This window comes from Oncorhynchus gorbuscha, unplaced genomic scaffold (assembly GCF_021184085.1).
Source record: "Oncorhynchus gorbuscha isolate QuinsamMale2020 ecotype Even-year unplaced genomic scaffold, OgorEven_v1.0 Un_scaffold_1472, whole genome shotgun sequence".
NCBI lineage: Eukaryota > Metazoa > Chordata > Actinopteri > Salmoniformes > Salmonidae > Oncorhynchus > Oncorhynchus gorbuscha.
The window spans coordinates 87,501-100,000 of NW_025746242.1; the positions used below are offsets into that span (position 1 = coordinate 87,501).

The following is a 12,500-nucleotide window of genomic DNA, read 5'->3' on the forward strand; positions in this document are numbered from 1 at the left end:
TCTCTGGTCCCCCAGGCTTGTTTTGTGGGTCACTGTAGTGATGCTGTAAATATCTCAGTTCTCTTTTGTATTCACACTTCCTTTGAATGAGGACTCAACTCTTTTGCCAGTTCACATCAACTATTTTGTTGTCCGAGTCCTCTTTGTATTGACACGCTATGTTTAGGAAAGAACCAAGACCTTTTCTCTGGGTTTTTACAAAGTTGCAGGACAAGCCATTCCATCAGAATGTGTTATCGGACAGCTAGATATAACTAGTTACATTTTTGACGAAAATAGATTGCATTTAGTTAAAAATTAAAATTAGTTTAAAAAAATTTGACATAATAATTGTAATCAGAATCGACTATTTATTTGTAAAGGAGAATAACTGCAGACTAAATAACCCACTGGGTATTGAAACTACGTGAAAACATTGTTGATTCAACCAGTGTCCAATGGGAAGGCTGTAATATATATATAATTTTTTAGGCTACTGCCTCTTTAAGAGCTAGAATATATTTACTTCCCTATGTAGTAATTCTCACCAAATATATGTTGTCTTTTCAGCCTATAGTAAACAAATAATTACAGCTAAAAACTCCACACATATTTTTTTAATTTCTGTGTATCCTTGACAATCCGCTAGTCAATATTTAAAAAACACATGTTTTTGAATATTGAGAGCGAGAGAGGTAGAGAAAGAGAGATGTAGAGAGAGAAAGCGAGAGGTAGAGAGAGAGAGGGAGAGAGAAGTAGAGAGAGAGGTAGAGAGAGAGGTACAGAGATAGAGAGAGAGAAAGAGAGAGAAATAGAAAGAAATAGAAAGAGATAGAAATAGAAAGAAATAGAAAGAGATAGAAATAGAAATAGAGAGAGAGAGAGAAATAGAAATATATAGAGAGAAATAGAGAGGTAGAGAGAGGTAGAGAGAGAAAGAAGTAGAGAGAGAGACAGAGAGATAGAGTGAGAAAAGAGAGAGTGACATAGAGAAAGAGAGATTTGGGACAGAGAGAAAGAGAGAGTGACATAGAGAAAGAGAGAGTTGGGACAGAGAGAAAGAGAGAGTGACATAGAGAAAGAGAGAGTGACAGAGAGAAAGAGAGAGTTGGGACAGAGAGAAAGAGAGAGTGACATAGAGAAAGAGAGAGTTGGGACAGAGAGAAAGAGAGAGAGAAAGGGGTAGAAAAAGAGAGACGACAGACAAACAAACCTTAACAAAGGCAAATTATTCTCACGTTTTGTTAATTTCAAAAACATTTTTCATTCAATTTAGCATGAGTGTCTGCTATACAAATGAATGGAAAGTGGTTTTGGGGGAAAAAGATGCAACATTATAAAATCTATGTACACAAACAACAAGTGAGGTTAAACTTCACAAAAACACACACATTTCTTTCCACAGGGTCGTGGGGTGAGACAGGGATGCAGCTTAAGCCCCACACTCTTCAACATATATATCAACTAATTGGCACGGGCTCTAGAACAGTCTGCAGCACCCGGCCTCACCCTACGAGAATCTGAAGTCAAATGTCTACTGTTTTCTGATGATCTGGTGCTTCTGTCCGCAAACAAGAACAGCCTACAGCAGCACCTAGATCTTCTGCACAGATTCTGTCAGACCTGGGCCCTGACAGTAAATCTCAGTAAGACCAAAATAATGGTGTTCCAAAAAAGGTCCAGTCACCAGGACCACAAATACGAATTCCATCTAGAGACTGTTGCCCTAGAGCACACAAAAAACTATACATAAGAAGGGGCTTCTATGCCATCAAAAGGAGCATAAAAGGAGCATAAAATTCGACATACCAACCAGGACTTCACAAAATGGGACAAACACAAAATTGAGACTCTTCATGCAGAATTCTGCAAAAATATCCTCAGTGTAAAACACCAAATCATGCATGTGGTAGACAGACCTGGCTCCCAAGAGAAGACAGGCTATGTGCTCACTGCCCACAAAATGAGGTGGAAACTGAGCTGCACTTTCTAACCTCCTGTCAAATGAATGACCATATTAGAGACACATATTTCCCTCAGATTACACAGATCCACAAAGAATTTGAATGCAAATACAATTTTGATAAACTCCCATATCTACTGGGTGAAATACCACAGTGTGCCATCTCACCTCACTGGGCAGCTGGCAGCAACACACACTCCCCAGTCTACCTTCATCTGGGAGAGAAGGAAAGAGTCAGAGAGAGAGAAAGAGGAGAGAGAGAGAGAGAGAGAGAGAGAGAGGGAGAGAGAGAGAGAGAGAGAGAGAGAGAGAGAGAGAGAGAGAGAGAGAGAGAGAGAGAGAGTGAGAGAGAGGGAGAGAGAGAGAGAGAGAGAGAGAGAGAGAGAGAGAAGAGAGAGAGAGAGAGAGAGAGAGAGAGAGAGAGAGAGAGAGAGAGAGAGAGAGAGAGAGAGAGAGAGAGAGAGAGAGAGAGAACTAGAGAAAGAGAGGGAGAGAGAGAGAGAGAGAGAGAGAGAGAGAGAGAGAGAGAGAGAGAGAGAGAGAGAGAGAGAGAGAGAGAGGGAGAGAGAGAGAGAGAGAGAGAGAGAGAGAGAGAGAGAGAGAGAGAGAGAGAGAGAGGGAAAGAGAGAGAGAGAGAGAGAGAGAGAGAGAGAGAGAGAGAGAGAGAGAGAGAGAGAGAGAGAGAGAGAGAGAGAGAGAGAGAGAGAACTAGAGAAAGAGAGGGGGAGAGAGCAAGGCTTTTTCAGCTCCCAGAATGCTTTGGGCCTCGTACTTCCATGCTACTGCCTAACATTATGCATTAGGAACAATATATAAGTCTAAAATGATCTGCTGCTGTAGAAACCAAATGAAACCAAATGCATTTGCTGCCTTAAAGTGCTCTGAGGACAGTGGGGGGAGACGGGGAGGAAGAGGGAGGCTGGGGGAGGAAGGGGGAGTGAGCACAGAGTAAATCTGGTTCATGTGCTAATCTTTCAGGAATGTTTTCCTGAACAAGCTGTGAATAACAGGTAGTCACACTAGTCACCCTGCGGGTGCAGTTACCCACGCATTGCGGACATTCTCTAAGTATTGAAGAGAAACCTACATTTTTGGAGCGCTTGTGTGTTTTGTGTGTTTTGTGTGTTTTTTGTGTGTGTGTGTTTTGTGTGTTTTTTGTGTGTGAGTGCTTTGTGTTTTTTGTGTGTGTGTGCTGTGTTATCTTGCCCCCCCCCAGAGTCTATAGACCCCAGTACTGTAACCCTGTCCTCTAACCCTCTGTTATGTTGCAGCCCCCCCCCAGAGCCTATAGACCCCAGTACTGTAACCCTGTCCTCTAACCCTCTGTTATGTTGTCCCCTCCCCCAGAGTCTATAGACCCCAGTACTGTAACCCTGTCCTCTAACCCTCTGTTATGTTGTCCCCCCCAGAGCCTATAGACCCCAGTACTCTAACCCTGTCCTCTAACCCTCTGTTATGTTGCCCCCCCCCAGAGTCTATAGACCCCAGTACTCTAACCCTGTCCTCTAACCCTCTGTTATGTTGTCCCCTCCCCCAGAGTCTATAGACCCCAGTACTGTAACCCTGTCCTCTAACCCTCTGTTATGTTGTCCCCTCCCCCAGAGTCTATAGACCCCAGTACTGTAACCCTGTCCTCTAACCCTCTGTTATGTTGCCCCCCCAGAGTCTATAGACCCCAGTACTGTAACCCTGTCCTCTAACCCTCTGTTATGTTGCCCCCCCCCAGAGCCTATAGACCCCAGTACTCTAACCCTGTCCTCTAACCCTCTGTTATGTTGCCCCCCAGAGTCTATAGACCCCATACTCTAACCCTGTCCTCTAACCCTCTGTTATGTTGTCCCCTCCCCCAGAGTCTATAGACCCCAGTACTCTAACCCTGTCCTCTAACCCTCTGTTATGTTGCTTTTCTGATATCCGTGACCCCCCCCAGAGCCTATAGACCCCAGTACTCTAACCCTGTCCTCTAACCCTCTGTTATGTTGTTAAATCAAACACCATCCCCCCCCAGAGCCTATAGACCCCAGTACTCTAACCCTGTCCTCTAACCCTCTGTTATGTTGTCCTCCCCCCAGAGCCTATAGTCCCCAGTACTCTAACCCTGTCCTCTAACCCTCTGTTATGTTGTCCCCCCCCCAGAGCCTATAGACCCCAGTACTCTAACCCTGTCCTCTAACCCTCTGTTATGTTGTCCCCCCCCCAGAGCCTATAGACCCCAGTACTGTAACCCTGTCCTCTAACCCTCTGTTATGTTGTCTTCCCCCCCCCCCAGAGCCTATAGACCCCAGTACTCTAACCCTGTCCTCTAACCCTCTGTTATGTTGTCCCAGCCCCAGCAGGCCCCTCCCACCCCAGAGTCTATAGACCCCAGTACTCTAACCCTGTCCTCTAACCCTCTGTTATGTTGTCCCCCCCAGACCCTATAGACCCCAGTACTGTAACCCTGTCCTCTAACCCTCTGCTATGTTGTCCCCCCCCCCAGAGCCTATAGACCCCAGTACTCTAACCCTGTCCTCTAACCCTCTGTTATGTTGTCCCTCCCCCCCCCCCAGAGTCTATAGACCCCAGTACTCTAACCCTGTCCTCTAACCCTCTGCTATGTTGTCTATACCCCCCCCCCCCCAGAGCCTATAGACCCCAGTACTCTAACCCTGTCCTCTAACCCTCTGTTATGTTGTCCCCCCCAGAGCCTATAGACCCCAGTACTCTAACCCTGTCCTCTAACCCTCTGTTATGTTGTCCCCCCCACCAGAGCCTATAGACCCCAGTACTCTAACCCTGTCCTCTAACCCTCTGTTATGTTGTCCCCCCCACCAGAGCCTATAGACCCCAGTACTCTAACCCTGTCCTCTAACCCTCTGTTGCTGTCACCTAGAGCCCCATTATGTTGTCCCCCCCCCAGAGCCTATAGACCCCAGTACTGTAACCCTGTCCTCTAACCCTCTGTTATGTTGTCCCCCCCCAGAGCCTATAGACCCCAGTACTCTAACCCTCTGTTATGTTGCCCCCCCCCAGAGCCTATAGACCCCAGTACTCTAACCCTGTCCTCTAACCCTCTGTTATGTTGTCCCCCCACCAGAGTCTATAGACTCCAGTACTCTAACCCTCTGTTATGTTGTCCCCCCAGAGCCTATAGACCCCAGTACTCTAACCCTGTCCTCTAACCCTCTGTTATGTTGTCCCCCCACCAGAGCCTATAGACCCCAGTACTCTAACCCTGTCCTCTAACCCTCTGTTATGTTGTCCCCCCCAGAGCCTATAGTCCCCAGTACTCTAACTCTGTCCTCTAACCCTCTGTTATGTTGTCCCCCCTCCCCAGAGCCTATAGACCCCAGTACTCTAACCCTGTCCTCTAACCCTCTGTTATGTTGTCCCCCCACCAGAGCCTATAGACTAGACCCCAGTACTCTAACCCTGTCCTCTAACCCTCTGTTATGTTGTCCCCCCACCAGAGCCTATAGACCCCAGTACTCTAACCCTGTCCTCTAACCCTCTGTTATGTTGTCCCCCACCAGAGCCTATAGACCCCAGTACTCTAACTCTGTCCTCTAACCCTCTGTTATGTTGTCCCCCCACCAGAGCCTATAGACCCCAGTACTCTAACCCTGTCCTCTAACCCTCTGTTATGTTGTCCCCCCCACCAGAGCCTATAGACCCCAGTACTCTAACCCTGTCCTCTAACCCTCTGTTATGTTGTCCCAGCCCCAGCAGGCCCCTCCCACCCCAGAGTCTATAGACCCCAGTACTCTAACCCTGTCCTCTAACCCTCTGTTATGTTGTTGTCCCCCCCTCCCCAGAGCCTATAGACCCCAGTACTCTAACCCTGTCCTCTAACCCTCTGTTATGTTGTCCCAGCCCCAGCAGGCCCCTCCCACCCCAGAGTCTATAGACCCCAGTGAAGAGATGACAGACACAGAGGACAACGAGGAAGAGGACCTGGGAGTCAGAGAGGACCAACGGAACATGATCCTTCACCTGCTGTCGCAGCTCAAACTGGGCATGGACCTCACACGGGTAAGACCCTAACACCTGACCAGTGACGATCTACTGTATAGACCCCTTTCTGTGTTTACAAAACATTGCCCTCAACGATGGCGATGCGCACAAGTCGGTGACAGAACGAGGGGGACTTTTTATAGAACGCCGGCAACAACAAAAAGAAAGCCTTTATTTACATGTTATGAGTGTATTTCACACAACTTTAGGATTATAATTGGGCTCAGATGGTGATTTCTTTATTGCTGCCACCAAGAGTCGAGCATCTTGGCCTGACGTCAAGAGTCGAGCATCTTGGCCTGACGTCATATCAAATCAAATCACATTTTATTAGTCACATGACCTTACAGTGAAATGCTGAATACAACAGGTGTAGTAGACCTTACAGTGAAATGCTGAATACAACAGGTGTAGTAGACCTTACAGTGAAATGCTGAATACAACAGGTGTAGTAGACCTCACAGTGAAATGCTGAATACAATAGGTGTAGTAGACCTCACAGTGAAATGCTGAATACAACAGGTGTAGTAGACCTCACAGTGAAATGCTGAATACAACAGGTGTAGTAGACCTTACAGTGAAATGCTGAATACAACAGGTGTAGTAGACCTTACAGTGAAATGCTGAATACAACAGGTGTAGTAGACCTCACAGTGAAATGCTGAATACAACAGGTGTAGTAGACCTTACAGTGAAATGCTGAATACAACAGGTGTAGTAGACCTCACAGTGAAATGCTTACTTACGAGCCCTTAAAACCTGTTGGTACTAGGGGGCAGTATTTTCATTTTGGAAGAAAAAAATGTTCCCGTTTTAAACGGGATATTTTGTCAGGAAAAGATGCTAGAATATGCATATAATTGACAGCTTTCGATAGTAAACACTCTAACGTTTCCAAAACTGTAAAGATATTGTCTGTGAGTATAACAGAACTGATGTTGCAGGCGAAAGCAGGTTTTGAAAGCGCTGCGTTCCAATGACTCCCTATTTGGCTGTGAATGTACCACCAACTAGCTTACGCTTTCTACGTATTCTCCAAGGTGTCTACAGCATTGTGATGTAGTTGGACGCATTTCTGTTGAAGAATAGCCGTAGGCGGCTACATTGCGTAAGTGGTCACATGGTGGCTCCGAGAGAGATTCTCGCGTAAAATACAGAGGTAGCCATTACTCCAATCGGTCCTCCTGAAAAACGAATTGTCCCGACGGATATATTATCGAATAGATATTAAAAAAACACCTTGAGGATTGATTATAAACAACGTTTGCCATGTTTCTGTTGATATTATGGAGCTAATTGGCAATTTCCGGGCGATTTCTCAGCCAAACGTGAATAACAAACGGAGCTGTTTCGCCTACAAAAATAATATTTGGGGAAAAAAATGAACTTTGGCTGTCGACCTGGGAGTCTCGTGAGTGAAAACATCCGAAGTTCATCAAAGGTAAACGATTTCATTTGATTTGCTTTTCTGATATCCGTGACAAGGTTGCCTGCTGCTAGCAAGGCATAATGCTATGCTAGGCTATGATAAACTTACACAAATGCTTGTCTAGCGTTGGCTGTGAAGCATATTCAGAACATCAGAGATGACTGGGTGATTAACAAAAGGCTCAGCTGTGTTCCAATATATTTCACTTGGGTCTATATCACCGGATGGAAGTTAAATCAAACACCATCTACTGTAATCTAACTGGACATGAACCCTTGTTGGGTACATCTCACTACACGGGTAAGAACCACACTTGGGTCACACTGTTCATCTGCGTTTATCAATGGTAGTCGTTGCTTGGTAACTGTATAACAACAGGACTGCATCAAGGACTTGATGTGTACAACTTAGTGGGGAAGAGGTCTTAGTCAAGGACACCAGTGAGCTTTACACACATTCACACCAGTGAAATGGACAACAACTATAGTCAGTGGCCAGTGTTCTAACAGTGAACCAACAACAGAACCCCCCCCCCCCCCCAAGATAGTGAAACAGAACACAGCTCTCTGCTCTCTTCACACAGTCACAGATGGCACAGAGCACCAGGTGCTGACACAGATAAACTTATCTACCTAGCACACTGTACTTGTACACAGAGAGAGGGAGAGAATGTATTCATTATTTAGTTGCTAGTTCATTCCCCAAGCCTCCATCTGTCCAGTCCTTCTCCTGTACTCAACACTCTGACCTCTACTCCTCTTCTCCTCTACTCTCCTTACTTCACCTCTCCTCTCCTCCCCCTCCTCCCTCCAACTCTCCTCTCCTCTCCTCTCCTCTCCCTCTCCTCTCCTCTCCTCTCCTCTCCTCTCCTCTCCTCTCTCTCTCCTCTCCTCTCCTCTCCTCTCCTCTCCTCTCCTCTCCTCTCCTCTCTCTCCTCTCCTGTACTCAACACTCTCCTTTCCTCTCCTCTCCTCTCTCTCCTCTCCTCTCTCTCCTCTCCTCTCCTCTCCTCTCCCTCTCCTCCCCCTCCTCCCTCCAACTCTCCTCTCCTCTCCCTCCTCTCCTCTCCTCTCCTCTCTCCTCTCCTCTCCTCTCCTCTCCTCTCCTCTCCTCTCCTCTCCCTCCCTCTCCTCTCCTCTCCTCTCCTCCTCTCCTCTCCCTCCTCTCCTCTCCTCTCCTCTCCTCTCCTCTCCTGTACTCAACACTCTCCTTTCCTTTCCTCTCCTCTCCTCTCCTCTCCTCTCCTCTCCTCTCCTCTCCTCTCCTCTCCTCTCCTCTCCTCTCCTCTCCTCTCCTCTCCTCTCCTCTCCTCTCCTCATCCCACCTTGAGCTAATTCAGTCTACAGGACAGGAGAAATACCATGTTATTCTGAAGAATATAAAACACCTTGTGTCTCCAAAACATGTATCCCTGTGATCATATGGTCCAATTTCACAAATGCTTATCTGAACAACCGCCTTAAGATATAACAGTGAAGAAACTGTTTGTCAGCCTGAAGTTGGAGGTTTCAGTCTCTCTGTTCTGTCATCCTGGTGACAGACTGGCTGACTGAATGAGGAAGTGACTGCCTGTCATGAGTGTCTATAATGGGCAGCCAGGTGAGTGCAGTGACTGCGCCTGACTGAACTCACGATGGTGTGTGTCACAGCTGCTCTGCTCATGTGGTTCGATGAACCCCACCGTGTGTGATGATAGACTGAACCGTAATGGGATTATACAACGTAATGCAGGTTATAATCTGGAGTACTGTGGTAAATGTCTGGACCCCTTAGTGATTATAGCTTCATCACCTAGACCCCTTAGTGATTATAGCTTCATCACCTAGACCCCTTAGTGATTATAGCTTCATCACCTAGACCTCTATCATCACCTAGACTCCTTAGTGATTATAGCTTCATCACCTAGACTCCTTAGTGATTATAGCTTCATCACCTAGACTCCTTAGTGATTATAGCTTCATCACCTAGACTCCTTAGTGATTATAGCTTCATCACCTAGACCTCTATCATCAGCTAGACTCCTTAGTGATTATAGCTTCATCACCTAGACCTCTATCATCACCTAGACTCCTTAGTGATTATAGCTTCATCACCTAGACCCCTTAGTGATTATAGCTTCATCACCTAGACCCCTTAGTGATTATAGCTTCATCACCTAGACCTCTATCATCACCTAGACCTCTATCATCACATTTACATTTACATTTAAGTCATTTAGCAGACGCTCTTATCATCACCTAGACCCCTTAGTGATTATAGCTTCATCAGCTAGACCCCTTAGTGATTATAGCTTCATCACCTAGACCTCTATCATCAGCTAGACTCCTTAGTGATTATAGCTTCATCACCTAGACCTCTATCATCACCTAGACTCCTTAGTGATTATAGCTTCATCACCTAGACTCCTTAGTGATTATAGCTTCATCACCTAGACTCCTTAGTGATTATAGCTAGCTTCATCACCTACTCCTTAGTGACATCCCTAGACTCCTTAGTGATTATAGCTTCATCACCTAGACCCCTTAGTGATTATAGCTTCATCACCTAGACCTCTATCATCAGCTAGACTCCTTAGTGATTATAGCTTCATCACCTAGACCTTAGTGATTATATCATCACCTAGACTCCTTAGTGATTATAGCTTCATCACCTAGACTCCTTAGTGATTATAGCTTCATCACCTAGACTCCTTAGTGATTATAGCTTCATCACCTAGACTCCTTAGTGATTATAGCTTCATCACCTAGACTCCTTAGTGATTATAGCTTCATCACCTAGACTCCTTAGTGATTATAGCTTCATCACCTAGACTCTTATCATCACCTAGACTCCTTAGTGATTATAGCTTCATCACCTAGACCCCTTAGTGATTATAGCTTCATCACCTAGACCCCTTAGTGATTATAGCTTCATCACCTAGACCTCTATCATCACCTAGACCTCTATCATCACATTTACATTTACATTTAAGTCATTTAGCAGACGCTCTTATCATCACCTAGACCCCTTAGTGATTATAGCTTCATCACCTAGACCCCTTAGTGATTATAGCTTCATCACCTAGACCTCTATCATCACCTAGACTCCTTAGTGATTATAGCTTCATCACCTAGACCTCTATCATCACCTAGACTCCTTAGTGATTATAGCTTCATCACCTAGACTCCTTAGTGATTATAGCTTCATCACCTAGACCTCCTTAGTGATTATAGCTTCATCACCTAGACCCCTTAGTGATTATAGCTTCATCACCTAGACCCCTTAGTGATTATAGCTTCATCACCTAGACCTCTATCATCACCTAGACTCCTTAGTGATTATAGCTTCATCACCTAGACCTCTATCATCACCTAGACTCCTTAGTGATTATAGCTTCATCACCTAGACTCCTTAGTGATTATAGCTTCATCACCTAGACTCCTTAGTGATTATAGCTTCATCACCTAGACTCCTTAGTGATTATAGCTTCATCACCTAGACTCCTTAGTGATTATAGCTTCATCACCTAGACTCCTTAGTGATTATAGCTTCATCACCTAGACCTCTATCATCACCTAGACTCCTTAGTGATTATAGCTTCATCACCTAGACCCCTTAGTGATTATAGCTTCATCACCTAGACCCCTTAGTGATTATAGCTTCATCACCTAGACCTCTATCATCACCTAGACCTCTATCATCACCTAGACCCCTTAGTGATTATAGCTTCATCACCTAGACCTCTATCATCACCTAGACCTCTATCATCACCTAGACCTCTATCATCACCTAGACCCCTTAGTGATTATAGCTTCATCACCTAGACTCCTTAGTGATTATAGCTTCATCACCTAGACCTCTATCATCACCTAGACTCCTTAGTGATTATAGCTTCATCACCTAGACCTCTATCATCACCTAGACTCCTTAGTGATTATAGCTTCATCACCTAGACTCCTTAGTGATTATAGCTTCATCACCTAGACTCCTTAGTGATTATAGCTTCATCACCTAGACTCCTTAGTGATTATAGCTTCATCACCTAGACTCCTTAGTGATTATAGCTTCATCACCTAGACTCCTTAGTGATTATAGCTTCATCACCTAGACTCCTTAGTGATTATAGCTTCATCACCTAGACCCCTTAGTGATTATAGCTTCATCACCTAGACTTAGTGATTATAGCTTCATCACCTAGACTCCTTAGTGATTATAGCTTCATAGTGATTATAGCTTCATCACCTAGACTTAGTGATTAGTGATTATAGCTTCATCACCTAGACTCCTTAGTGATTATAGCTTCATCACCTAGACTCCTTAGTGATTATAGCTTCATCACCTAGACCTCTATCATCACCTAGACTCCTTAGTGATTATAGCTTCATCACCTAGACCTATCATCACCTAGACCCCTTAGTGATTATATCATCACCTAGACCTTAGTGATTATAGCTTCATCACCTAGACCCCTTAGTGATTATAGCTTCATCACCTAGACCTCTATCATCACCTAGACCCTTAGTGATTATAGCTTCATCACCTAGACCTCTATCATCACCTAGACCCTTAGTGATTATAGCTTCATCACCTAGACTCCTTAGTGATTATAGCTTCATCACCTAGACTCCTTAGTGATTATAGCTTCATCACCTGATTATATCTTCATCACCTAGACCTCTATCATCACCTAGACTCCTTAGTGATTATAGCTTCATCACCTAGACCTCTATCATCTTAGTGATTATAGCTTCATCACCTAGACTCCTTAGTGATTATAGCTTCATCACCTAGACTCCTTAGTGATTATAGCTTCATCACCTAGACTCCTTAGTGATTATAGCTTCATCACCTAGACCCCTTAGTGATTATAGCTTCATCACCTAGACTCCTTAGTGATTATAGCTTCATCACCTAGACTCCTTAGTGATTATAGCTTCATCACCTAGACTCCTTAGTGATTATAGCTTCATCACCTAGACTCCTTAGTGATTATAGCTTCATCACCTAGACCTCTATCATCACCTAGACCCCTTAGTGATTATAGCTTCATCTCTATCATCACCTAGACCCCTTAGTGATTATAGCTTCATCACCTAGACTCCTTAGTGATTATAGCTTCATCACCTAGACCTCTATCATCACCTAGACTCCTTAGTG

The 12,500-nt window shown here is 44.9% G+C and overlaps 1 protein-coding gene across 1 annotated transcript in view; it reads left to right on the top strand.

Moving 5' to 3' along the window:
• LOC124022890 (oxysterol-binding protein-related protein 10-like) overlaps positions 1-12,500 on the top strand; it is a 57,627-nt gene that overhangs the window by 15,826 nt on the left and 29,301 nt on the right. The window contains exon 2 of the mRNA XM_046337584.1: positions 5,795-5,953. Within this exon, the coding sequence (XP_046193540.1) occupies positions 5,843-5,953 (111 nt within the window). The 5' untranslated portion in view covers positions 5,795-5,842. The remainder of the gene's footprint in view (positions 1-5,794; positions 5,954-12,500) is intronic.